The sequence below is a fragment of the Nothobranchius furzeri genome, chromosome 19 (assembly GCF_043380555.1).
Source record: "Nothobranchius furzeri strain GRZ-AD chromosome 19, NfurGRZ-RIMD1, whole genome shotgun sequence".
In the NCBI taxonomy this organism is placed as follows: Eukaryota; Metazoa; Chordata; class Actinopteri; order Cyprinodontiformes; family Nothobranchiidae; genus Nothobranchius; species Nothobranchius furzeri.
This window is the reverse complement of record NC_091759.1, coordinates 25,577,625-25,604,971: the sequence shown is the minus strand read 5'-3', so window position 1 is coordinate 25,604,971 and position 27,347 is coordinate 25,577,625. Positions and strand designations below refer to the sequence as shown.

Below are 27,347 nucleotides of genomic sequence, written 5' to 3'. Positions count from 1 at the left end.
ATGTTTTGTGGGTAAAATAAAAAGTATTTATAATTTTTACACACAGAAAGGCTGAAATAGTCTTTGAACACACGTGGATGCTTTACTGTTTTTGGGTTTTGGTTTATTTCTTCATAAATGAACAAAAAAATAAAAGTTTTAAAATGATGAGAAGCTGCTGTTGTATTATGGGATGTATTTGGTGGCAGCAGTAGCTCAACAGGTTGAGCGGGTTGTCCAGTAATCGGAAGGTTGCAGGTTCGATCCCGGCTCCAGACTGAGAATTCTGCTGTTGTGTCCTTGGGCAAGACACTTAACCCACCTCGCCTGCTGGTGGTGGTCGGAGGGACGGTGGCGCCTGTGCTCGGCAGCCTCGCCTCTCATCCCCACCAGTGTGTGAATGTGTGTGTGAATGGATGAATGATGCACTGTGGTGTAAAGCGCTTTGGAGTCCTTCCTCTGAGAGGCGCTGTACACGTGCGGCTCATTATCATGTATTTCATGTAGCCCATTCCATTGTGTTTTATTTATGTCCAGCGGACAGATAATCCTGTTTAATCCCTGAGATGTTTTAATCTGAGCTGTAAATGTGGCTTTTTTGTTGCTTTGGGCTCCGTGCGCTGAGGGAGGGGGCTCGGAACGGTTCGGTTCGGCTCGGCTCGGTCATGTGGTCTGAAGGAAAACCCGTATTGGATCGCTGAGGTCACCTGGGCAAAGAAACAAAAAAAAAATTACCAGACCGGTGAAGATCCGAGCGGAACAGAACCGAGCTGATGGGTTTAGTTAAAGATGTTTAATGTTCCACACAAACAGAACGGGTCAACCTGCGCCTCAACCGGTTTAATCCGGAAAATAATAGCAGAAAACACCCAAATCCGCCTGAAACCGTAAAAACTGTAATAATCCGAGTCACGTGGGTCCCGTTACAACATTTCACGTCTTCTAAAGAAAAAACGTACAAATAAAAAGACAGAAAGTTGCTGTTTCCTTCGTCCCAAAAGGCGCAAACGAGTCCACTCCGCGTCTTCTTGTGCGCATGAAGAGCCGCAGTTAGCGCGGATAAACACCGGAGCACCGAGAGGACTCAATACACGACCGGTCCGGTTTTTAGGAAGAAACCCGCCCCGGTCCGAACTCCCAGCGGCTGTGAATCTGAGCCGAACCCGGACCTCCGCGGATCAGACACCGAACCGAAGCCAGCGGCCTCCGCCTCGGCTCGCGCCCGCTCGGAGGCTCACGTGTCCCGGACGGCCTCCCTCACATGACCCGAGTGTTTGTCCCCGTGATCAGCGCCTCCGTCTCCGTCGGTCTGTGTCGGTGAGCCGGTCCCACCCTCGGAAGGCTTCATGGAGATGTTGGAGCAGAGTGTGGAGGGCTCGGTGAGGTGAGGAGCTACGGAACCGGCCTGCTTCCGGTCCGGTCCGAACCGGAGCCGCTCGGCTCCAAAACCAGTTAAATAATCTTCAGCAGAAACATTCAAACACATTTTTATCTTTTATTAAAATCACACAAATAAACAAAAGTCCGGGATCCGTCTAATTCCTGGAGCAGAAACTTGATTGGTGGGACTTTTCCAGTGAAATGATTCCCGGTTTTCCCATTCCCAGCCTGACGCGACCGCCTGGAGGCGCTCCGTCGTTCCCAGCAGTGAAATTCCCTCAGAAATCAGACCCACGTGACTAACTCGCTGCTCTGCTCTGTTTCAGTCACAACAAACCGGAAGCGGAAGAAGCGCAGCTGCAGGAAGGTGGGGACCTCCATCACCACATCCACCCTGCTCCAGGAACTACCCCAAACACTCACGTAGCATCCGCAAAATTCCAGGAGTTCCACAGAGATATTCCCACCCGCAACATTCCCATCCTCGCTCCAGCTGATGGAGAATTCCAGCTCTGGTTCTGTCCACCAGAACCGACTCCATCACCTTTCTGGGTTCTAAATGTTCCTAAATTCTCATTTGGGAATGGGTTCTGGACCGGCCTGCTGTGGTTCTGGTCCAGAAAACGTTCCTGCAGCAGGCTCGTTTTCCCCTTTGGTTCTGGATCCATTTCCCAGAGTGATCTCTGGAGGTTCTGGTTCCATCTGAAGGATCAGACCAGCTCTAAATCCTGATGTTCTGCAGGAGGGACCTCAGGACAGTTGGACAGAACCAGATTTGGAGCGGGTCAGGGTTTTAGTCAGCTGTCAGAAACAAACTCACCTGGGTTTAAACCTTCAGCAGATGAAAGAAATCACACGACGGAACAGAAAAGTTGTAAAAGGCTTTTGGTTCTGGGGTTCTGGTGAAGGCTTTAGGTTCCTGACAGAACCGGGAACGCTGAGCGTTCTTCCTGCAGGTGGATTTAAAACTCTGTATTCTTGTTTCAGGAGAATCCGAGGCGCCGGACGAGCAGACGGCCGTCACCATCTCCAGCGTCCCTCAGGCCGCGTTTGCCGACCACGGCGTCCAGTACCAGTTCAGAACCGAGAACACAGGAGGACAGGTGGGTCCGTGTGACCGTGAGGTAAAAGGCCGTCTTCGGTGGAGCCCTTTGGGTCACCATAGCAACAGCAGGAAGCTTCTCTGCTCTTCCTGTTGAAGCTTTGAGGGGAAACGTCTCGGACAGAGTTTATGGACTCCCATCAGGAGGAAAGCCAGCCCAGTTAGGAATCTGAGGGAATTTTAACATTGTGGAGGAATCCAGGAATCTCACCTGGATGCAGAACAACAGAGCTGATGCCCGCTGGAGGCGGCGGTCTGACACAACGACCACGCCTTCGCTGCCAGTCAGGGCCGAGCGGCCTCCTGTGGCAGGTTTGTGTTGCATTCTGGGAAACAGGAGGACACAAATATCAGGGTTCAGATTTACCTGGCTAATGTTTGGGCAGGTACATAGCCAGGAATACGTAGACGCCCATTAGGTGCTGGAGAGCGTAACAGCGTTGCCGCCATATTGGATAGGTGTCCTCACTCTCCAAAGTGAATGCAGAGTGAGCCGCTACGCCCATGAACCGGTGTACTGTTGAGAACCAATCACGTGGGATTACTGGTGACTTTTCTAGCCTGATATTAACATTTATATTAATTCAGTTTAATCTTATTCATATTTTAATTATCATGCCATACATGTGTTTGATTTTGTGAAACAGCTTTAGATCAAACGTCTAAAGGGTTCAAACGAAGGCAACAGGACTTCTTTGGTTTCATGAAGAAGTTTTGCTTCTCGTCCGAGGAGCTTTGTCCATTCCAACTGGAATAAGGGAGAGTCAGGCTTACAAGCTGTAGCTGTCTGCTGCTACTTAACGAGCAGAAACTACCACAGAACTGACAAATCTCCTCAGATGAGAAGCAAAACATCTTCATGAAACCAAAGAAGTCCCGTTGCCTTCGTTTGAACCCTTTGGACCACGACCTGGATGACTGAGAACCTTCACCAGCATACTTGATAAAATGTGTTCTTTAGTTGGGTAAGCACCTTCGTAAGTAGAAATGAATGCACTGGGGGCGAATGGAGACCCATTCATTTACATTTACAGGTGTGTTACAGGTGTGTTTACATGTGTGTTACAGGTGTATTGTAGGTGTATTACAGGTGTGTTTACATGTGTGTTACATGTGTATTGTAGGTGTATTACATGTGTGTTTACATGTGTGTTACAGGTGTGTTTACATGTGTGTTACAGGTGTATTGTAGGTGTCTTACAGGTGTGTTACAGGTGTATTGTAGGTGTATTACAGGTGTGTTTACATGTGTGTTACAGGTGTGTTTACATGTGTGTTACAGGTGTATTGTAGGTGTCTTACAGGTGTGTTACAGGTGTATTGTAGGTGTATTACAGGTGTGTTTACATGTGTGTTACATGTGTATTGTAGGTGTGTTACAGGTGTGTTTACATGTGTGTTACAGGTGTGTTTACATGTGTGTTACAGGTGTATTGTAGGTGTCTTACAGGTGTGTTACAGGTGTATTGTAGGTGTATTACAGGTGTGTTTACATGTGTATTGTAGGTGTATTACAGGTGTGTTTACATGTGTGTTACAGGTGTGTTTACATGTGTGCTACAGGTGTACTGTAGGTGTCTTACAGGTGTGTTACAGGTGTATTGTAGGTGTATTACAGGTGTGTTACAGGTGTATTGTAGGTGTATTACAGGTGTGTTACAGGTGTATTGTAGGTGTATTACAGGTGTGTTTACATGTGTATTGTAGGTGTATTACAGGTGTGTTTACATGTGTGTTACAGGTGTGTTTACATGTGTGTTACAGGTGTATTGTAGGTGTCTTACAGGTGTGTTACAGGTGTATTGTAGGTGTATTACAGGTGTGTTACAGGTGTATTGTAGGTGTATTACAGGTGTGTTACAGGTGTATTGTAGGTGTATTACAGGTGTGTTACAGGTGTATTGTAGGTGTATTACTGGTGTGTTTACATGTGTATTGTAGGTGTATTACAGGTGTGTTTACATGTGTGTTACAGGTGTGTTTACATGTGTGTTACAGGTGTATTGTAGGTGTCTTACAGGTGTGTTACAGGTGTATTGTAGGTGTATTACAGGTGTGTTTACATGTGTATTGTAGGTGTATTACAGGTGTGTTTACATGTGTGTTACAGGTGTGTTTACATGTGTGTTACAGGTGTATTGTAGGTGTCTTACAGGTGTGTTACAGGTGTATTGTAGGTGTATTACAGGTGTGTTACAGGTGTATTGTAGGTGTATTACAGGTGTGTTTACATGTGTATTGTAGGTGTATTACAGGTGTCTTACAGGTGTGTTACAGGTGTATTGTAGGTGTATTACAGGTGTGTTTACATGTGTATTGTAGGTGTATTACAGGTGTGTTTACATGTGTGTTACAAGTGTATTGTAGGTGTATTACAGGTGTGTTTACAGGTGTATTGTAGGTGTATTACAGGTGTGTTTACGTGTGTATTGCAGGTGTGTTACAGGTGTGTTTACATGTGTATTGTAGGTGTATTACAGGTGTGTTAAAGGTGCATTACAGGTGTGTTAAAGGTGCATTACAGGTGTATTACACATGTGTGTTTCAGGTGTGTTTACATGTGTGTTACAGGTGTGTTACATGTGTTTTACAGGTGTATTACAGGTGTGTTACATGTGTTTTACAGGTGTATTGTAGGTGTATTACATGTGTGTTACAGGTGTATTGTAGGTGTATTACAGTGTGTTACAGGTGTATTGTAGGTGTATTACAGGTGTGTTTATATGTGTGTTACAAGTGTATTGTAGCTGTATTACAGGTGTGTTTACAGGTGTATTGTAGGTGTATTACAGGTGTGTTACATGTGTGTTACAGGTGTATTGTAGGTGTATTACATGTGTGTTATAGGTGTATTGTAGGTGTATTACAGTGTGTTACAGGTGTATTGTAGGTGTATTACAGGTGTGTTTACATGTGTGTTACAAGTGTATTGTAGCTGTATTACAGGTGTGTTTACGTGTGTATTGCAGGTGTGTTACAGGTGTGTTTACGTGTGTATTGCAGGTGTGTTACAGGTGTGTTTACATGTGTATTGTAGGTGTATTACAGGTGTGTTAAAGGTGCATTACAGGTGTATTACACATCTGTGTTACAGGTGTGTTTACATGTGTGTTACAGGTGTGTTACATGTGTTTTACAGGTGTATTGTAGGTGTATTACATGTGTGTTACAGGTGTATTGTAGGTGTATTACAGGTGTGTTACAGGTGTATCGTAGGTGTATTACAGGCGTGAAAATGACATTTGGAATCCAGACTTAAAGCAGGTAAACTCCTGAGTCGGACTCAGAAACAGGAAGAGGATCAGAGTTTGTTCTGATGTGAGTCAGCGGTGTGTGATGTTGGTTCTGTGTGGTTGGAGAACGTTCCTGAGATAAATGAGTCAAACTGGGAATACCGGCTCAACCAGCCTTGTAGAGAAATTATTTTTTAGCTGTAAACGAAGGAATTCTGCTTCCGGATCAGACAGGTTGGTTCAAACAAGCTAGTGGTCGGCCGTTTCAGGTAGAGGGGACCAATAGAACCTCTAGAGTGGGTTTAGGACTCTGTTTCCATGACAGCATGCTCAGAGGCTCACTCACCAACCTTTCTGGTCCTGAGCTGAAGGAGGACCTGTAACTCCTTTCTGCTCCGTCTCCAGGTGACCTATCGGGTCGTCCAGCTGACAGAAGACCAGCTGGAAGGCACAGCGGACGGAGCTGGGGCCATCAGCGTTGTCTCTGCCGCAGCGTTTACTGGAGCTCCTCAGGCTGTAGCTCAGGTGAGTAGGTCAAAGGTCAGATGGGAGTTCTGACCCGGTCCTGATTGGGTTTTAGCTCTGAACTCCTCTACAGGCCGTGATCCAGAATCCTTTCAGTAATGGGAGCAGTCCAGGCGTGGAGGCCGTCGGAGGAGAATCACGTTTTGCTTATTTTCCCGCCGTCAGCGATGGAACGGCGGTGTCGGTGCAGGCCGCCGCCGACCCCACCCTCACTCAGGCTGGAGGTGAGGACCCTTCAGCTGGAGGACATGTGGTGCCACCTCCTGCTTCTGACCTTCTGTTTGACTGAATCCAGGTCAGTTTTATGTGATGATGAGTCCCCCTGAGGTGCTGCAGACAACAACGAGCCCCCGGACCATCGCGCCGCGGACTCAGACCTTCACAACGTCAGTACGACGAGTGTATTCTGCAGTGGCGGGTCGCTGTGGAGCGCCTTTTGTAAAGTCAAACAGTAACAATTTAACAGCAATATTTCTGGTTATTTAACCGATCATAAGAGAAAAAATGGGATTTGGTTTTTCAGTCATATTTTCATCATTATTCATACATTTAGTTAGAAAACTAAATATTTGATTTAGAGTTAAATATGTGGGTCAGACCTCGTCGTCTTCCTCCGCTTATCCGGGTCCGGGTCGTGGGGGCAGCATCCCAACCAGGGAGCTCCAGACCGTCCTCTCCCCGGCCACCTCCACCAGCTCCTCCGGCAGGACCCCAAGGCGTTCCCGGACCAGATTGGAGATGTAACCTCTCCAACGTGTCCTGGGTCGACCCGGGGGCCTCCTGCCGGCAGGACATGCCCGAAACACCTCCCCAGGGAGGCGTCCAGGAGGCATCCTGACCAGATGCCCAAACCACCTCAACTGACTCCTTTCGATCCGGAGGAGCAGCGGTTCTACTCACAGTCCCTCCCGAATGTCCGAGCTCCTCACCCTATCTCTAAGGCTGACCTCGGCCACCCTACGAAGGAAACTCATTTGGGCTGCTTGTATCCGCGATCTCGTTCTTTTGGTCATTACCCAAAGCTCATGACCATAGGTGAGGATTGGGACGTAGATCGACCGGTAAATCGAGAGCCTGGCTTTCTGGCTCAGCTCCCTCTTCCCCACGACAGATCGGCTCAGCGTCCGCATCACTGCAGACGCCGAACCAATCCGCCTGTCGATCTCCCGATCCCTCCTACCCTCACTCGTGAATAGGGATGGGTACCGAATTCGGTACTTTTTAAGGTACCGACCAAATTCCATAGTACCGACTGAGCACCGATTCACGTCATTTGAAACGGTGCCTCGTTTCGGTACCCGTCCTTCATAACGAGAACTTGCCTAGACAGCTGCGCATGCGCAAGAGCGTTATGTCGTCGGTCGCTGCGAGCGAGTTGTAAACAGAGCAGCACGGTAGAAAGAACGCACGTTAACGCTTGGGTCCACTTCACTAAATGTGATGGGTAACTGGGTGATGATGAAACCAGCGACAACGATCTAAGTGAGACATCCTCATCTTAATCTGCTCCGGTAGGTAAATAAAATGTTTAAGATAGCGTTAGCTTAATATGTTAACTTCCGTTCCACTAATGGTGCGTTCACTTTCTCCTCTGAACTCAGAATTCCCGACTAGAAGAACATGAACGCGCTCTAAAGTTTGGCTTCACTTTACTAAATGCGACGGGTGATCGGGTGAAGATGAAACCAGCGACAACGATCTAAGTGTGAGGCATCATCGTTTTAATCTGCTCCAGCAGCTAAATAAACTGTTTAAGATAACGTTAGCTTGATATGTTAGCTTCCATTGCCACCATTCTTATCAGCTAATGGTGCGTTCGCTTTCTCCTCGGAAATTCTAACTTCCCAGTAGGAAAAATCAAATGTAAAAGGACGGCAAAAGGAATGAAGATACACAGTAAATTTAGTTCACAGTAAAGATGTTTGCTTCAGTTTAATTATCAGCTTATAAAACTACAAGGACGATGTTAAAATACAAACAGTTGTATGTTATTTATCGTGATATTTATCAAATATTGTTATATATTGAGAAAAATATATATTTAATTATAAAAGAGAATTAAAATAATGAACACTCAGATGTATCTAAAATTGGTACCGTCAAGTACCGGTATCGATTCCTAGGTACCGGGAATTAGTACCGGATACATGAGTCCTGGAGCGTCCCCCACAGGGCGGCCCTGGGGACACGGTCACAAGCCTTCTCCAAATCCACAAAACACGTGTGGATTGGTTGGGCAAACTCCCATGCCCCCTCCATCACCCTTGCAAGGGTGTAGAGCTGGTCCACAGTTCCACGGCCAGGACGAAGACCACCTTGCTCCTCCTCAATCTGAGATTCAACTATCGATCGGACCCTCCTCTCTAGTACTTGGAGTAGACCTTTCCAGGGAGGCCGAGGAGTGTGATCCCCCTATAGTTAGAACACACCCTCAGGTCACCCTTCTTATAGGTCAGACCCAAATACTTATTATTTAACTCCAAAATAAAAAGATATTTACTCTAAAGTCATTTAGATCCCAGCTAAATATTTATTTTTGGGCTAAACCTAAATATTGGTTTCAAAAACAAAAAATGTTACTGGGATCTAAATATTTATTTTGAACATAAATATTTAACTTGGAGATTAACATTTAGTTTGTAAAATAATTAAATCCAAATTAAATTATATGTTATTAATTATTAATTTTATAAATAACCAACAAATATTATTAAATAAATGATAACTTTTTGACTTTCCAAGTGGAACCCCATAGTTTCTGGCTGAAGTTGATTGGTTTTTAAATGTTCGTTGTTGTTTTTCCAGGAAGGTGGAAGGTTCCCGAGCTCCGAGAGACGAGCGGCGAAGAGCTCAGCACAACGAAGGTCTGACCATAAATCAACGTTTCATTTGCCTTCTTCATAAAAACCATACAGAATAAATATAAATGTAATAAAATACAAATAAAAATGTCATTGATATAAACAAATCTGATAATCTGATAATAAAACTTTAATTCAATCAATTTAATTATAAGAAATTCATATAAATGCAATATGATGAATGGTAAACGTAATAAATGTAATCATTAAACTTTAATATCTAATAAAATGTACCAAAAATACTGAATAGGTATTATATCAAAGTAAAAATACATTTTAAATATTTAATAAACCTTGTGATTAGTATTAATTATAGATTTAGTCTTTTAAATGCATTCATAGATAAAATTATTATATCAGGGTTGATAATAATATCTAAATAATACAGAAACAAATTTCATAATAAAATTATTTACCTTTAAAATATATACATATAAATACTCAGTAACTGATTCTAAAACTAAATGTTGTGTTTAGTTTTTATTCTTTCATAAGAAGATAAAGCTCCGCCCCTTTTGTGAAGAACCTCTAAAACTTCTTATTCCGTCCTCGGCTGATTTGATTCGGGTGAAGATGGAACTTCAGAGCTTCTGATGACAAAATAAAGCGTTAAATAAAACCTTCATTAAATAGCTGATTAATGTGTTTATTTGTTTGTTTGTTTATCTGCAGTGGAGAGAAGAAGAAGAGATAAGATCAACAACTGGATCGTCACGCTCTCGAAGCTGATCCCGGACTGCAGCGTGGACACCAGAACCGGAGCGGTGAGGCGTGCTCGTGAACCTCTGATGTGTTGGGTCGTTCCAGAACCACCGGCCGGGTTAAAAACGCCTCCGCGGTTCTGATCGGTGGAGGAATCGTCTCTGGATGAACCACTTCCTGTTTAGATGTTTAAAAGGAGCCGCCCACCTCTGAAGCAACCAATTAGATCACAGCCAGAGGACCGGGATGTAGAACGTTACCGCAGGAGTTTAGTCGTTAACAGAATGTTCCCATCTGTGTGTTTTCCAGAGTAAAGGAGGAATTCTGTCCAAAGCCTGCGACTACATCCGAGAGCTTCGCCAGAAGAACCAGCATCTGCAGGACAGTTACAAAGAGGTGGAGCGGGTGGAGATGGAGAACGAGCTGCTCCGACAACAGGTCCGCCTCCTTGGTACCGGTACTGGCCGATATCAAGAGCCCCCCCCCCCCCCTTCCTAAAAAAAAACGTTTATTTATTAAATCCTAGAAGGAAAATAATCTGCAGGAAAGATCTGTTAGCGCTTAGCGACGGTGCGTTCACGGACCAAAAGAAGAGTCCGATTTTTATTATCCGTGATGCATAGAAATGGTGCGTTCATGAACTGTGTAACAAACCAGATTTCTGAGTTTCTTTATGTGATCACTAATGAATCCACCCTTGTCGGCTGATTCCCATCACCTCCTGAGACATTACCCAGCATCCTTAGCGTCTCTGAGCCAATAGGAGCTCCGCGTCGTCCAAGAGTGTAAGCCTTTCTAGTTTTGGTTCTGTTCTCAGATGCCAGGTTCTGGTGTCTGTTCTGGGACCGGGCTCATGTTCTGGTCCGGAGCGGGTCTGCCTTCCTGCGAGGATTAAACTCTAATAATCGTTTTGTGTCGTTTCAGATCGAGGAGTTGAAGAACGAAAACGCGCTGCTCCAGGTGAAGCTGCAGCAACACGGCGTGGAGGTCACCGGAGACGAAACGCCGCAGTGACCTTTGGACCCGTTCAGCACCACGGACACGTTCTGATCTTTCTCACCTCCAGAGTCACAGCGGAACCGGAAAGACTTTCCCACCCGGACCCGTTATCCGACCGCCTCCACCTGCTCACGACGCCGACACGTCGCTTCAAATCACCGACCTGACAAAGAAAACCTCCAGCTTTTATCGCGCCGTCTTCCTTTTTATTTCTGTTTACGTGAAAGTCTGAACTTCCAGCCTGTCTTTAAGTTATATGTGTGCGGACAGAACCGGAACCAGAACCAGGAGCAAGAGATCATGGTGAGCAGCCTGGACGCTTGGATGGAGCCTGTCAAAACGTTTCTGAACGTGAGCCGCTGCGAGGAGACGCAAACGGAGGTCTAGTTTTCAGATGAAAGCCTTAATAGAAGCTGGTGTGTGTGTGTGTGTGTGTGTGTGTGTGTGGGGGGGGGGGGTCTAGTGCAGACACTGATCACATAAAGGAGACTTTCAGATTAAGAGTCTGCTGAACATTAAACCACAAACTGACTGGATTTTAGCGGGCGGCGCTTCAGCTGGTGATGCTCACGTTAACCAGCTTTTATTTTGAAAGTCCTTACAGCATGCAGGTCTGACCACTGGCATGACTAATCCTGATCCAATAAAACATATTTATACCCGAGTCCGGCTGATTTCTCAGGAATTCTGGAGGTTTCCTCTGGGAACGTGCAGAAACAGTTTTCCGTAGTAGAACGTTCGTGATCTCTGGATAAAATGATAATTCCTGCCAGCAGGCAAAAGTCCTCTGTAGGGAAATCACTTATTCATTCATTCATTTGTTGTTTGACTTGATTTTATGATTTAAAGGCTGAAAGAAGCAGGAGAGACTTCCTGCAGAATCCTGATGGCATCATCATAAATGACTGTGAGATCCCAGCTGCAGGACCAGGGTTGGTTCTATGAAGTTTGACCCTGCCGGCTTCCCATAAATCATTAACTGGTTTCCGTTTGTCTCGTTGCCTGGAGACGGTTCCAATAGCCGTTGCTATAGAAACCACAACAGAACGGACCGGCAGCTCAGAGATCCGGTGAGTAAAAAAGAACTAAAAGTTCTGACTTCGTTGACGTTTCTGGCTAGTTCAGCCCCGTTTCCGCCGGAAACAGAAACTTTGAAGGTGGTGAGAAGCCGGAAGTGAGCTAACCAAACCGAAACTCTGTTCACGGCAGTAAATCAGCTTTATGAGGCTCCGGTTTCATAACTTACACAAAATCAACATTTTGTAGAATTCAAACAGATAAAAAGGTAAATCAAATAAGAGAGGTAGTGTCATGGTAATCAGATTACTGCTGAGGTACCTTTGAGGATTAGTAGTGTAACCATGGGATCTGGTGTATGGAGTAACGAGAGTGCCAAAAATGAATAAACCTGTCAAAGAAAAGGACTTGGAGAGAATTTGTTTATCTACGGGTCCAATCCTAAAACTCCATCCGGAGGCTTTGAGGAGGAATGTTTTCCTTTAACCAGTGATCGAAGCCATGAAACGGTTAAAACTCGGCTAACCATAAGCCGGTTAACTACATCCCTAGTGTGTTTGATCCTGATGTTTCCTTTTGACTGATCCCAGACTGACAGTTCCCAGATGTCGGCCGTCGGTGGGAAGCCCAGTGTGAGGCACAGCGTGTCCGCGTGGCACGACAACAACCATCAGCTGTTCGCCACCGCGCAACACGAGCGAAAGGTCTCCAGCGCCATCCGACAGGAGGGTCGCTCGCTCCGCAGCGAGACCAGCAGCAGGGTGCGTATGGAGCCCCGATGGTGCTGGCACGTCACAAATAAACATGTTTGTTGTCTCTGACTGAACAATCTGCTCTTATTTTACTTATTTATCTTTGAAACTTCAGACGCACCAATGGTCTGACAAAAGCGGAATTAACAGAATAATCCAAAAAAATCACATTTGCTTTGTCATGTTTAAAACGTTGATTCAGTCATAAGTTTTGTTCCTCTTTATTAACCATTAGCATGTGGTATTCGCCCTCACCGCAGCAGAGACTGCTCTTATTCGTGTTTTTAACAATATTTTGCTTGTCTCTGATTCTGGTTCTCATGTGTTGTTGGTGCTTTTAGACTCATCTGCCGCCTTTGACACTGTCGACCACGCAATCCTACTACAGCGACTGGGGCAGTTAATTGGCATTCGTGGAACAGCTTTAGAGTGGTTTCGCTCCTATTTCAGTGGCAGATGTTTTAATGTTGCCCTGGGGAACTGCGCCTCTAGAGTGGCACCTCTTTTTTGTGGGGTTCCCCAGGGGTCCGTTTTAGGTCCGCTTCTTTTTAATCTATATATTTTACCCTTGGCAGCCATTTTTTAGAAAATTCTGGGTGAATTTTCATCTCTAACCTGACGATTGTCAGCTTTATGTGGCCCTAAAATCTGCTGACCCCGTGCGACCCTGACTGCCTGCCTGAGTGAAGTCAGGTCCTGGCTCTCGGCTAATTGTCTCCATCTTAACAGCTCCAAACTGGAGGCTATTCTCTTTGCCCCCTGCTCCCCCTCTGCTGTGGAGCCATCTCTGCCCCCGTCATTGTCAGTTTTGGTGAAGTCGACAATTACAAATTTGGGGGTCACTCTGGACGCTTTTTAAAAAATGGATGCACAGATAAGTCAGGTCATGTTTCTTTCATCTTCGCCAGCTGGCCAAACTAAAATCTGTCCTGAACAAAAAAGATCTTCAGTCAGTTGTTCATGCTTTTGTAACATCACGTCTGGACTATGCCAACTGTCTCTTATATGGTATTCCCTCCTCTTCAGTGGTACGCTTCCAACTGGTGCAGAAAGCTGCCGCAAGGTTTCTTACGGGCATAGACCGACGGCAGCATATCGCCCCTGTTTTGGCAAATTTACACTGGCTTCCAGTTCGGTTTCGTATTAAGTTCAAAATTCTCCTGTTGGTTTACAAATCTATCCATGAAATGGCCCCCTCCTGTTTGGCACATCTTTTGAGTCCCTATGTTCCAGTGAGAACCCTGACCAGCACCTTCTGCTCATCCCTCCTGCCCGCTATATGGCCCGTGGTGAACGGGCTTTTTCAGTTTGTGCGCCTAAACTTTGGAACCAGCTCCCCCTGATGCTCCGACTTGCCCCCTCCCTTCCCACTTTTAAAGAACGTTTGAAGACATATTTCTATTCCCTGGCCTTCCCGGCTGAGAATGTTTAACCCTTGTGCTTTCCGGTTTATTTATTTATTTATTTTTTACTAGTTTTTATTTGTTTGATCTATTTTGGCGATGTATTAACATGTACAGCTCTTTGGTTGGCGTTGTTGCCGTTTAGATGTGCTTTATAAATAAAGGTTGACGACGATGCTGATGATATCAGGACCCGTTTTCCCTTCTCTGAGTTTGATTCTTCACTTCAGCATTTCGCTAACAAATAAGAACTGAGGAGAAGCCATGTTTGTTTCTGGATAGACGGCGTGGGATGAGAGCGACACGTCTCGCCGACTCAGCGAGCGGGTTTGGGACGTGGCTCGGTGGAAGGACGTGTTGGAGAGATGTGCTCAGAAGGTGGACGAGGAAATGGAAGCTCTGACGCTGGTGAGTCAGCAGGAGGTCTTCCTTGCTGCTGAGGCTCTGCCCGCTGGGCCTTTCCACCGGACGCGTAAGCGTTGCGTCTTCAGCGGTAAAGCGGATGGGTGCGTTTCCCATGGCTGTATGGCGGCGTGTCGTGGAAGCGTCCCAGAAGTGTTGGGTCTACACTTCCAGAACGAGTCTAACTCAGCAGCTCAGATTGGGCCAGACAGGAAGTCCAACACAACAGCAGAGTTAAACATCTGGAAACTTTCAAAATAAAATTCCCGAGCAGACTTTACTAGTTCTAGTAAAAGTAAAGTTGTTTGTTTCCCGTGGCGCCTCTGCATTCGAGGCAACCAGACCTTTTGGGATATTGAATGAAATCGCGTGTGGTTCTGCAATTCTCTCGTGACTCTGTGACCGTGTGGGACTAGCTGCGTGAAACGCTCCACTCCCGGTTCGCATCTGAAACGCTCCCGGTGGGAAGCAGCTTGCTGGTAAAAACGCGTCTGTTACGCCGTACGCGCCGCTTACGTGTCCAGTGGAACAGCCGGGTCATGGGGGTGCTGTGATGCGGTTCTGTTGGCCCAGTCCAAAGAGCAGACCGAGATGGTTCTGGCCGCCACCGCCGTACCCTTGGAGGTGAGCTCTGAGTGCCTGACGCTGAGGGAGGGCCGGCAGGGCCCCGAGCTGGTCCACGACCCGGTGGAGGAGCAGCTGAAGAAGGAGGTGGAGCTGATTGAAGGAGTCCAGCGACGTCTGCAGCAGAACATCCATCAGGTCTTCGAGCAGCTCTGGTGGGTTCTGTTCAGGTTCTAACAGGACCACCATCTTCTTGCTCCAGTCTGACTGTTGGTTCTCTTCACAGCATTCTGCAAGAGATTCGACACCAGCTGACCTCTGACCTCCAGAACAAGATGGATGCTCTGGATATTGACATGTCCTGCCTGTCGCTCAACATCAAGTCACCTGACATCTCTCTGAAGACAAACCCGACCCGGATACCGCCAGGGTAAGGTCAGGGTCGGGGGTCTCCAATCTGTGGCTCTGGGGCCACGTGTGGTTCTGTTCTGTTTCCATAACAATGCAGGCACCAGGCCGGGATGTGTGGGAGCGTCGATCAACAGGAAGAAGTGTAAAAGTCCTGTTAACGTTTCTTATGAATGTCCTGTAGCTTCCTGTCACGTCCCGCCAGAATAAAATAACATAACAGGCGGTTTACTCAAATGTCTTTGATCTTTCAGCTAATCTCTTGCTGTCGCTCCCAAGTTGATCTGGTTTATCTCCTTGTTTATTCCTTGTTTATCTCCTTGTTTATTCCTGGTTTATCTCCTTGTTTATTCCTGGTTTATCTCCTTGTTTATCTCCAGGTTTACCTCCTTGTTTATCTCCAGGTTTACCTCCTTGTTTATCTCCAGGTTTACCTCCTTTTTTATCTCCAGGTTTATCTCATTGTTTATCTCCAGGTTTATCTCCTTGTTTATTCCTGGTTTATCTCCTTGTTTATTCCTGGTTTATCTCCTTGTTTATTCCTGGTTTATCTCCTTGTTTATTCCTGGTTTACCTCCTTGTTTATCTCCAGGTTTATCTCATTGTTTATCTCCAGGTTTATCTCCTTGTTTATCTCCTGGTTTACCTCCTTGTTTATCTCCTGGTTTACCTCCTTGTTTATCTCCTTGTTTATTTCCTGGTTCATCTCCTTGTTTATTCCTGGTTTATCTCCTGGTTTACCTCCTTGTTTATCTCCAGGTTTATTTCCTTGTTTATCTCCAGGTTTACCTCCTTGTTTATTTCCTGGTTCATCTCCTTGTTTATTCCTGGTTTATCTCCTGGTTTACCTCCTTGTTTATCTCCAGGTTTATTTCCTTGTTTATCTCCAGGTTTACCTCCTTGTTTATTTCCTGGTTCATCTCCTTGTTTATTCCTGGTTTATCTCCTGGTTTACCTCCTTGTTTATCTCCAGGTTTACCTCCTTTTTTATCTCCAGGTTTACCTCCTTGTTTATCTCCAGGTTTATCTCCTTGTTTATCTCCTGGTTTACCTCCTTGTTTATCTCCTTGTTTATTTCCTGGTTCATCTCCTTGTTTATCTCCAGGTTTACCTCCTTGTTTATATCCAGGTTTATCTCCTTGTTTATCTCCTGGTTTACCTCCTTGTTTATCTCCTTGTTTATTTCCTGGTTCATCTCCTTGTTTATTCCTGGTTTACCTCCTTGTTTATCTCCTGGTTTATCTTCTGGTTTATCTCCTGGTTTACCTGCTTGTTTATCTCCAGGTTTATTTCCTTGTTTACCTCCTGGTTCATCTCCTGGTTTATCTTCTGGTTTATCTCCTGGTTTACCTCCTTGTTTATCTCCTGGTTTATTTCCTTGTTTATCTCCTGGTTTACCTCCTTGTTTATCTCCTGCTTTACCTCCTTGTTTATCTCCTGGTTCCAAAGCGATTCCTCTGAAAACATCCCGGAGATCTGCCTGTTTGTGGCAGATGGCTGTAAAAACAGAAGCTGGCAGGTTTTTTTTATTATGACTCGAGAACAATCCAGTCAGACCTAAACACCTTCAGCACCTCACCTAAATAAAGACTAAGAGATTTTAAGGTCATCAGTGACACAAATTACAAAACTTTATGTTTCATTTACCTCAAACTGAGCTGCTTCTTTTACTCTGGAGAACTGAAACGTACCCATTAACCTTCATGAGAATCTGTTTATTCCACGTGTTTATCTAAAAGGAGAGATGAAACTTTATAAACGGTTTTATTTTGAAAGGATCTAACAGCTTCCTGCTGTTAGATGACGATTTACTGTGATTAAAGGTGTGGCTCACTGAAAAACCACGCTTTAATGATTATGTCTGATTCTAACGGGTCACTCTGAGGCTGAACATTAAAATAGTCACCTACACTTAGCTCCTGCATTAGCTTCTGATAGAAAATAGTCTCCTACACTTAGCTCCTGCATTAGCTTCTGATAGAAAATAGTCTCCTACACTTAGCTCCTGCATCAGCTTCTGATAGAAAATAGTCTCCTACACTTAGCTCCTGCATTAGCTTCTGATAGAAAATAGACGGTGAAACTCTAGGATTAGAAAATCCTGACAGATCTACGTCACCCTGTCACTAACATTCATGGACTCACCCATTTGACTCATGACAGTGAAGACTGTTGTTGGGTTAGTCCAGGAAACAGCAGAGAACGTCTCAGCTAGTAGAAGCTAACCGTTAGCATTAGCGACTCCACCTCACAGCAGAACTCCTCCAGGCGTTGCAGAGCAACCAGAGTCAGTGGTAGAGTCGTGTTGCTGTTAGCCAATCAGAGGAGAGGTGATCACATATCAGGAAATGAGATTCCAGATCCTTCCGTTGGAAGCTACTTTCTCCTCCAGCTGAACGTTCGGTGCTGAAACGGGCACTTCCTTCACCAGCGACCACTGCAGATGTGTGGATGAAACCGGTGTTCAGCACCTTTAAACGTTGTTGTTGCAGTTCCTCCACCCCCCAGGAGTGGGTGCAGTTCAGCCACTTTAACGTGGCGCGAGCGCACGAGGCCATGCAGGCGTCTCAGCGCATGAGGGAGGACACGAGTCTGGCTGCAGCTCAGGTGAGAAAAGATGAACTGAACTTTAGTTTGACCCTTTTCCCAGAGGAGGCCACGCCGACGCCCTCAAACACAAATCAGACGAGTTGAAGTCATTTGGTTTAACCATCTGATGAAATCTGTTTGCAGATGAACAACGAGCTGGAGACCCAACGCAGAGCCACAGAGTTTGCGCTCCGTAAGCGGACCCACCAGCAGGAGCAGGCCCGAGACCAGCTGCTGTGGCAGATAAAGAACGTGTGTTTGTTTCCTTAATGACGCACCTGCTTGTTCTTCACAACCTTCATTCCTGCGTTTCTGACTCAGACTGAAGAGGAGATGACGTACATGGAGACTGACATCCGTGGTCTGGATGCAGACCTGCAGGCCAAGGCGGCCTCCCTGAAGCTGGCTCACACCCGGCTGGAGAGCAGAACCCGGCGCCCCGGTGTGGACCTGTGCAGGGACCAGGTCTGTGGTCATGACAGAGGTCTCAGTAGACCGACAGAAACCGAGACCCGTTTCTTTCTGCTGGGTTTCAGGTGCAGCACGGACTCGTAGCTGAAGTCCAGCAGCTGGAGACCACCATCCAGACCCTGAAGCAGAAGCTCTCTGAAGCTCAGTGAGTCCGACCCGTTTGATGAAGAGTTCTTTGTTTTGCTTTGACTCTCGTGGAGGCGGATTCTGGAGTTTGGCTCCTAACCAGCTGGTGATCCGGGTTTGATGTAGCTGTTCTGGGTGTTTCTGAGGGAATGTTTTTCTCAGGAGTTCCTAACACCAAATCCCTCCATACTGCTCTTCTTCCAGACTCTCTCTGCAGAAGATGAAGCTCCACCACAGCCGCATGCTGCAGGATCTCTCCAGGAAACAGGAAGCGCTTTCCCTGGAGCAGCGAAGCTCCAACACCCGGGCCCGCCTCAGACCGACCCCCAGCACCGATAAAACCCCGGTACCGCTGGTCCCACTCGCAAACTCCAGTGGGAGGAGCAACCTGCAGCCCATGGCTCAGTGAGGAGGGAAAAGCCTCCAAACGGGAATCCCCTTTAGGCCGGTGTCCGATACCGGCAGGACCGATATCCGCCTTTTCTCTGTGCATCCCTAATAAAAACTTCCTTTATTCGTTCATTTCTTATGTGGTTAAATGCTGATAAATAATAATATCAGGACTTGGATCCTCCACCAGAGGGCAGGAGACATAACACCATTTTTAAATGTAGCGCTTTTAGGGAAGGAGCAAACCCCGTAGAAGAGGTAGACCCCCCCCCCCAGCAGGTGACCCGCCTCACCGCTGATGGACCACTCAGGTCTGGATTTCACTCATCAGGTGGTTTTTGTTCAGGAAACGAGAGATTAGATCAGAAGTACCAAAGCAGTCTGGGTCTCCGAGGTCAGCGGCGGAAACGTTTTTGTACGGAAAGCCAACAGGGTCATCATCCTTGTGCTGTTAAACACCCTCTGATCCATGAAAATTTTCACCAGTTTCCTTATAAAGAAGCGTTCTACGTTTGTTTCTCTGGCCTGTTTTACCGAAGTGTGAACGGTTCAAAGGTCAGAGGTCAAACATGTTCCTCTGAAACGGTCAGCTGAGAGGACGCTTTTTGAGCCAGTTCAAACTACGGCTACGGAGTTGTGTTTTCTTTTCTGGAGGAGAACCAGGAAGCAGGAGCAGAGCAGTGCTTCTAACTGAGCCTCCTTTGGTTGAAGACCCGTTGGAGCGCGAACAGAACCAGAACAGGCAGCGTTAACGGGTCGAGCTGGTCAGAGCGCTTCTGGGCCCAAACATCTCCTGATTGAACTGCTTTTGTGGAAAAAACATTTCTTGGAATCCCAGATTTCTTCCAGAAGTCATTTATCTTCTGCTTCATTTCTCCCAAAGCCTCCACACCGCCGCGCCTCCTCCACCTCCACCTCCTCCACTCCGACTCTTTCTGCACCATAAAACGGCCACAAACACGCCTCTCGTTCCCAGAGCCAGGCCAGGCACGTTTACGACCTTCCTGCCGAGCCCTCCGGTCCACTCAGACAGCACGCGCTTCCTGATCGCTCCAATTATTCTGAATCATTTCACTTAAGGACCCAGATGCTACCTGTCTGCTGCCCGGGGCTGAGAGGGTGATTAGGGCCGGCCGCTGATGGATAAATGCTCCATACTTCTGCCTGACTGGCTGCGCCTCCTTATCTGTCATGATGTCGTGTGCACCTCGCCCCCAGCGCGCCCCCTTCGTGGCCAACGCCTCCTTTTTTTGTTTTGCTACCTGTTTCAGAGGCTGGGTCTGCGCCTGAGAGGAGACACGATGGAGGGAGAAAGCAGCTCTGAAGCAGAAAACCTTCAGAACGTGACTAGAACCGACAGCAGGACAGGCATCCAGGTGGTTTCCTGCTTCTAAACCCCGGTCATGGTGAACCGGGGTCCTCGCCCTTCAGCCAGCTTGACTAAGGAGATGGAGCTGACGGTCACGGACTGCGTCGCCCTGTCTGTCTACACCTTCACCTTCCTGCTCGGGCTTCCTGCCAACCTGTTCGTCCTCTTCGTTTACGTCCGCAAGGCTCGCAAACACGGTGCCACACCCAATGTGGTCTACGCCCTCAACCTGTGCTTGGCCAACCTGGTGCTCGTGGCCTGGCTGCCCGTGAAGGTCTCGGAGACGGTGCTGAATGTCTGGACGCTGCCGCCGCTCGTCTGCCCCGTCTTCAGCTTCTTTCTCTACTCCTCGCTGTACGGCAGCTGCCTCTTCATCACCGCCGTCACGGTGGGCCGCTACCTCAGCATCGCCTTTCCCATTATCTACAAGAGGTACCGCCGTGCCCAGCTGTCCTGCTTCATCTGTGTGGCCCTGTGGGCGGTGGTGATGCTGCACCTTAGCGTTAGCCTAGTGGCTGAGGGCGGGGCCTATTTTGTCGGTGTTAAGGATGACGCCTCTGCTTGTTACGACCATTTCAACAGGTCTCAGCTGGACGTCCTGCTGCCTCTGCGTCTGGAGATGGCCATCGTTTTGTTCATGCTGCCTCTGATCGTGACGTCTTTTTGCACGCTACGGTGCGTAACGTTGGTGTGGCGCTCAAATCTGCCCCCTGTGGGTAAGAGGAGAGTCCTGGCCGTGGCGCTGTCCACGCTGGCCGTGTTTGTGATCTGCTACGCGCCCTACAATGCCTCACACGTTGTGGGCTTCCTGCAGGACGACAACGTGGAATGGAGGAGTCTGGCGATGCTGACCAGCTCCTGTAACGTCTTCCTGGAGCCCGTGGTCATGTTGATGCTTTCACCGGCCGTGTCCAAAGGCATTCTGGGAAGACTTTGCGGCCAGATGAGCCACTTCCGGAGGAGCAGTGGGTGTCGACACCAAGGTAAACCCATCAGTAAGTTCACCAACGTCAAGCTGCCGCCCACGCTGTCTGAGAGGAGCCAGGTGGGAGTAGAGGTGACGAAAGAGAGTCATGGGTGATAAGTCGTCAGCGTTCACCTGAGAAGAACCCGCGGCTGTGACGTCGCTCTTCATCGCTGACCAAACAGAAAAAGACCGCAGCATCTTTCTGGCAGGAAGTCCAGACCAGTCCCAGCTCGTTGTGTCAGGTGGATCTGGACCTGACTTTTTAGAAAAGCCTCCGGCTGGGTTTGACTTCACCTGAGCTCACCTGAGTCAGGTGATCAGTTTGGTGACAGATGGCTCCATCCTGCGTCCGCGGTAACAGATTTCAACAAAACAGATGATCAATTTTATTATTTGTTTCTTGATTGGTACAAAACCCACAAATTTCCCAAATATCTGACGCTCAGTTATTACAGGTTGGTCACTCATTAAATCAAAGTTGTGTTTTAGGTTTGTTCTCACTGCTAAATTATTCACCCAACCCTCCATCAGTGACTGGATTAGAGACGATTTCTACTGTCAAACCTGAAGAATCTGGTTTTATTTGCTCTGTGCCTTTTCTTTTTACTTCATCGCTCCTTAATAAATAAACTGAATGAAAACAGAAAATTATCTTTACTTTGAAAAGTTCTGATTAATTCTGTATGTTCTTTGAAAAACAAAATTCATCAAAACATGATCAAAATGTTTTTAATTTTTACATAATCTAGAATAATTATCTTTAGTTGCATTTGTCCAAATGAAACATGGCTGAATCAGTCAATATGCAGCTTTGCTAGTTATGATTATTTGTTGTTTTTATTTGAACAGTCAGGTGATCAAATCAGACAGCAGCTTCGGAAGTACACAAAGCATTATTACATAAAATAACTTAAAAGTTATATTCTTGGTATAAAGATTAAAACAAACCTATTAAAAGTTTAGCCTAAGCTACTGCTAATGTTAGCCAAAGTTTAGCCTATGCTTCTACTAATGTTAGCCTGAGTTTAGACTAAGCTACTACTATTGTTAACCTGAGTTTAGCCTAAGCTACTACTAATGTTAACCTGAGTTTAGCCTAAGCTACTAATAATGTTAGCCTGAGTTTAGACTAAGCTACTATTGTTGTTCACCTGAGTTTAGCCTACTAATGTTAGCCTGAGTTTAACCAAAGACACTGCTAATGTTAGTCCAAGTTTAGCCTAAGCTACTACTAATGTTAGCCTGAGTTTAGCCTAAGCTACTACTAATGTTAGCCCGAGTTTAGCCTAAGCTACTACTAATGTTAACCTGATTTTAACCAAAAACACTGCTAATGTTAGCCCGAGTTTAGCCTAAGCTACTACTAATGTTAGCTCGAGTTTAGCCTAAACTACTGCTAATGTTAACCTGAGTTTAGCCTAAGCTACTAATACCATTTGCCCATGCTATTGCTAAGAATAACCTAAGCTACTGCTAACACCTTTGTTGCCAAATACCAAATCAGATCTGGTTGAAAACTGGCGAGGGCCACATGGAGGAGGTCTAGCCTCAGTCTGAAGTGGAATTAGACCAATTTTTATTTTAATTCTGTAAAATCAGTGTTATCAAAAACATTACAAGCCGTTCAATTTTTACCTGTGAGGTCTTTAACCTGGAGTTCTTTTTAAATCAGAGCTGGTTGGAAAACTGGTGTTAACCAAGTGGAGGAGGTCTTGTATCAGCCTGAAGACACTATGGTCAGGCTAGTAGTCACTAGTAAGACACTAGTGTGGGGAGGGTGGCTGTTATGGGTCTGTATACCCCTCAGAAAGTTGCACCTCAACCCCTGACTCAAGCCTTTGTATAAATGAGTGTCTAATAGTTCTGAAGATGTGTGTGGTCACTATAAAACCCTCCTCAGGTCAGCTACAGAGAAACGTGACCAAAGCCCTGTACCAAAGAGGTGTAATAGAGTATCTCTGACACTGAATGCGACCGTTCCAGCACTGCTCCTGTTGACTGGTCTCGGTTTTCAAACAGGACTTGTGGGTGCAGCTGGACTCTGGGACTTCATATTTAGTCACGTTTTAGGTGATTTCATTTCATGTGGAAAAGCCAAAGAAGGAGCAGGGTAAGTAGACCTAAAGGATAACTTCCTCTTTTAAAGCTCTTTGTGTTGTTCTACTCAGAAATACACTAACCGGCCAAATAAAAAGGTCACACACTAATATTCTGTTGGACCATGTTAGCTTTGGCGTCGACACGCATTCGCTGTGGCGTTGTTTCGATAAGCTTCTGCAGCATCACCAGATTCATCTCCATCCAGTGTTGCATTAATGTTCCACCAAGATCTTACGCTGATGATGGTGAGTCTGACCGCTGCACAAAGCCTTCTCCAGCACATCCCAAAGATGGGGTTAAGGTCTGGACTCTGTGGTGGCCCATCCATGTGTGAAAATTATGACTCATGCTCCCTGAACCACTCACCATCTGACCCGATGAATCCTGGCATTGCCATCTTGGAATATGGCCGTGCCATCAGGGAACATGGAGCAACCTGGTCATTCAGGATATTCAGGTAGTCAGCTGACCTCATTCTTGGAGCACATCCTGTAGCTGAACCTAGACCTAACCACCTGCAGCAAGCCCAGATCATAGCCCTGCCCCCACAGGCTTGTGCAGTAGGCACTGGGCAGGATGGGTGCATCACTTCATCTGCCTCTCTTCTTACCCTGATGCACCATCACTCTGGACCAGAGTCCATCTGGACTCATCAGACCAGTTTTAATAAAGCGTTGGACTGCTCTGAACCCAGTTTCTGAATCTCCTTAGACGTTTTCTCTGCTTGATGCCGATGATCTGACCCTTCTCACACAGACTCACATCTTCTCCACCACCAGATGGGCCTTGCCACCTGGTGGTGTGAGAAAAGAGAAGCAGCTGGTTGGTGGCGTAAATAACTTGTTGCAGGCTCCAGGTGGAGACTTCTTTTGGCCGGGCAGTTTAAATGTTTCTGCCAAACAGCTACAACTGCTGCAGAAGTCATTTAGTGTTTCTGTGATTGGTAAAGATCCAACTCTGGAGCGTGTTTTGGTTGTGGGATGATGGAGGATGAAGATGCTGCAGTCAGATGGTACAGGTTGGACCTCCAGCGAGGACCAAAGTCTTCCTCCTCTCCGTTTCTCTCACATGAACACTTCTAAGTTGGCTTCTTGAAGACTTCTCCTCATCCGAGGACAAACTGCGTCACGCCTGCCCGTTGCTAGGAGACCATGTTTAGAGAACAGATTGCTTCCTGAAGATTATTACATTTCCGCTGTGGAAGCATATTAGTTGTGTGTTTGAGTTCTGATGCAACAGTCCGATTCCAGGAGCGGAGCAGCGCAGACGTCCTGATGAACGGGATGTTCGTTCCACCCTAACAGGTGAGTTCTTCAGACGCCTTGGCGGCTAAACCCGAACAGATCCGCTTTAGAGAGGGAAGCACCGATTCTGCTCTAGAGGGCCGATTTAAGACTCTTCGCTCAGACCCGCTGCTTCGTCTCAAACAGCTAAAGTGATGATCCAGCTTCCTGCTTTTGTTGGTTTCTGAGGTTTGGGTCAGAACAGAACCGGATGAAGAGTAAACTTTAAACGTTTATTTAAAATCGGAGACTCATTGGAGAGTTTGTCAGTTTCCTGGAGGAGTTTAGCAGGCGGAGGACAGACAGAGTCGATCTGGTTAAACCCGCTTCAGCTCCACGGAGAGAAATTCCTGTTTGGTATTCCCACTCGGATCTGGAAAACCGTGCTTCTTCCTTCATTAAACAAACTGGCTTCTGGATCTGCAGCTTTTATTTTGAAAGATATGAAGTCAAAACCGAGTCAGGCTGAAAAATAAAATCTGTTGCAGTTTTCACTTTTTACCGACGCTGGTGAGGAAAGATGGATTTACGGTTGTTTTGTTTCGCCAGCATGACGGCGTTGGCGGCCATCTTGAACGAGGCAGAGTGAGGGTTTCAGGTCTGACGTTGGTTTGTGTCTCCCGCAGCGCCTCGCACGAGTCTCCGGTCCGAGTGGCAGCCATGTTCTACAGCCACCTGCTGCTGGCGGTCTACATCCTCACATTCCTGATGGGGGTCCCGGCCAACATGCTGTCCTTCGTCACCTTCTGCAGGAAGGTGCGGCGCAAAGCGGCGCCGATCGACGTGCTGCTGCTGAACCTCACCATCTCTGACCTCATCTTCCTGGCCTTCCTGCCGTTTAAGATGAAGGAGGCCTACGACCACATGAACTGGCTGATGCCGTACGCGCTGTGCCCACTGACCGGGTTCCTGTTCTACGTCACCATCTACAACAGCACCTTGCTGCTGACGGCGGTGAGCGTGGAGCGCTACCTGGGCGTGGCCTTCCCCCTCAGGTACTCGGCGTGCCGCCGGCCCTGCTACGCCGTGTGGGCCTGCATCGCTTTCTGGGTGGTGACCTCCTCCAACCTGTGCTTCGTCTACATCCTGCCCTACGCCCAGTGGACCGGCGGAGGAAGCTTCTACAGCAGCAACGTCAGCGGCCCCTCCCCTCCCCCACCCACCTGCTACCTGAATTTCTCCGACGGAGAGCTCCAGATCCTGATGCCGATTCGCCTGGAGCTCTTCCTGGTGCTCTTCTGCATCCCCTTCATCATCAGCTGCTTCTGCTACGTCAACTTCATCCTCATCCTGTCCCGCCTCCCACACATCACCCGGCGCCGGCGGCTGCGTTGCATTGGTCTGGCGCTGGGGACGCTCATCGTGTTCACCGTCTGCTTCGGGCCGTACAACGTCTCCCACGTGGTGGGCTTCGCCTACATGGAGAGCCACGACTGGAGGAACCTGGCGCTGCTGTCCAGCACCCTGAACGCCTGTCTGGACCCGTTCATCTTCTACCTGTCGTCAGCGGCGGTCCGGAGCATGATGAACCGCTGCTTCAGGAGGGTCACGACCAAGATGCACATCCTCAGGTGCAGACGGGCCTCGCAGTCACCTCAGCACAAACTCCCCACCAGAGAAAACCACGAGGCAGACGCTCCGCCCTGAAGGCCGCAGCAGGTTCACACACATCCAGGACTTTAGGAGGATTCGGGTCAGATGAGGTTCTGGTGGTTCTGCTTCAGTCAAACGGCGTTCCAGGAGTCTCCTTAGGTCCACGTTGGTATTCGGTAACCAAACAGGAACCAGTAGGTGGTTACAGATGGGACTGTTTGGGTCAACTGGACCATTTAGGATCCGAGGAGCTTTTAAACCAGTGAGAACTTATTAATATTAGCTAGTTCTCCTGGTTCTCCACCTAGAACACCTGCAGAACCCGATGGACCAGAACATCAAGGTCCAAAACCACCTGCTGGTGTTTCATTAGAAAGTTGCTGCAACAGAAAATCTGCTAAACAAACTTAAAACAGTCCTTCGTGCCTCTCAACAACGTTCTGGCATCGTGTGGCTGAAACACGAATGACGTGGTTCTCTCACGGTTGTGTAGAAGCAGCACGTCTCTGCCCAAAACCAGCCATCCGGTGCCTCTTCCCTGGGAGAACACCACCGGAGTGAGAGGTTCTCCGCTCAGTAACACCAGAGGAGGAGAAACAGCCGGCTGCTACCGCTTCAGCTTTAGGACAAACTACCAGAGTCCCAAAAAGAAAATCACCGTCTGAAGTCACGGACAGCAACAGACGTTCGGAGCTAGAAAACAGCGACAGGTGTTTAGCGCTGTCTCGTTTCCTCTGGTGATGTGGGTTTCCGGTTCCGGTGTCGGTACAGGATCTGCTCGGGGACGGGGTCCTTTGACTGCCGATGACGTCAAAGTACGGCAAACCTACTCGGACAAAATACACTACACATCTATACTGTTGGAAAGAATTTAGCAGTTTCGTTATTAAAATAATGTTTCTTAAGACGTAAGTTTGTGTTTATAACGGTATTTGTAAAATAAAACACTATATTTGATTCATAATGTTGAACTCCTCTTTGAGCACATCCCTTGAAGGATCATGGGTATTAGCAACACCTGTGAAATTGCATTTGCAGGAAAGAAGTGTGTCCCGTTTATTGAAGTATTTTGTGTTTAGAGTTTTTGACGTCTTGTCCATGAGTAGTTCAGGTACGCTCATAGCTGCTAGCC

The 27,347-nt window shown here is 47.1% G+C and overlaps 5 protein-coding genes across 6 annotated transcripts; all 5 read left to right on the top strand.

Moving 5' to 3' along the window:
• Positions 1–1,224: 1,224 nt before the first annotated feature.
• On the top strand, positions 1,225–11,445 carry usf2 (upstream transcription factor 2, c-fos interacting). Its single transcript, XM_015974069.3, has 10 exons — positions 1,225–1,363; positions 1,686–1,726; positions 2,347–2,462; positions 6,100–6,219; positions 6,293–6,443; positions 6,515–6,605; positions 9,025–9,083; positions 9,753–9,844; positions 10,092–10,220; positions 10,707–11,445. The coding sequence occupies exons 1-10, from the start codon at positions 1,326–1,328 to the stop codon at positions 10,794–10,796; spliced, it is 927 nt and encodes a 308-aa protein (XP_015829555.1). The 5' UTR covers positions 1,225–1,325; the 3' UTR covers positions 10,797–11,445.
• LOC139064232 (uncharacterized) lies at positions 3,020–6,093 on the top strand. Its single transcript, XM_070547316.1, has 2 exons — positions 3,020–4,873; positions 5,066–6,093. The coding sequence occupies exon 1, from the start codon at positions 3,708–3,710 to the stop codon at positions 4,860–4,862; it is 1,155 nt and encodes a 384-aa protein (XP_070403417.1). The 5' UTR covers positions 3,020–3,707; the 3' UTR covers positions 4,863–4,873; positions 5,066–6,093.
• Positions 11,446–11,562: 117 nt separating the features above from the next.
• tekt2 (tektin 2 (testicular)) lies at positions 11,563–19,035 on the top strand. 2 transcript variants are annotated; one of them, XM_015974067.3, is made up of 10 exons: positions 11,563–11,851; positions 12,389–12,559; positions 14,236–14,361; positions 14,929–15,134; positions 15,206–15,349; positions 17,820–17,934; positions 18,061–18,168; positions 18,238–18,381; positions 18,453–18,532; positions 18,718–19,035. In XM_015974067.3, exons 2-10 carry the CDS (start codon positions 12,404–12,406, stop codon positions 18,920–18,922), a joined length of 1,284 nt encoding a protein of 427 aa, XP_015829553.1. In that variant the 5' UTR covers positions 11,563–11,851; positions 12,389–12,403; the 3' UTR covers positions 18,923–19,035. The 2 variants fall into 2 exon arrangements, with proteins under 2 accessions (XP_015829553.1, XP_070403416.1); XM_070547315.1 differs by having other exon boundaries at positions 11,563–12,559.
• Positions 19,036–19,721: 686 nt separating this feature from the next.
• LOC107394891 (free fatty acid receptor 3) lies at positions 19,722–23,765 on the top strand. The gene has a single exon (XM_015974068.3). The coding sequence runs from the start codon at positions 20,307–20,309 to the stop codon at positions 21,351–21,353; it is 1,047 nt and encodes a 348-aa protein (XP_015829554.1). The 5' UTR covers positions 19,722–20,306; the 3' UTR covers positions 21,354–23,765.
• A 796-nt stretch (positions 23,766–24,561) lies between these two features.
• LOC107394914 (free fatty acid receptor 3) lies at positions 24,562–26,368 on the top strand. The gene is made up of 2 exons (XM_054745515.2): positions 24,562–24,643; positions 25,249–26,368. The coding sequence occupies exon 2, from the start codon at positions 25,283–25,285 to the stop codon at positions 26,267–26,269; it is 987 nt and encodes a 328-aa protein (XP_054601490.1). The 5' UTR covers positions 24,562–24,643; positions 25,249–25,282; the 3' UTR covers positions 26,270–26,368.
• Positions 26,369–27,347: the final 979 nt, after the last annotated feature.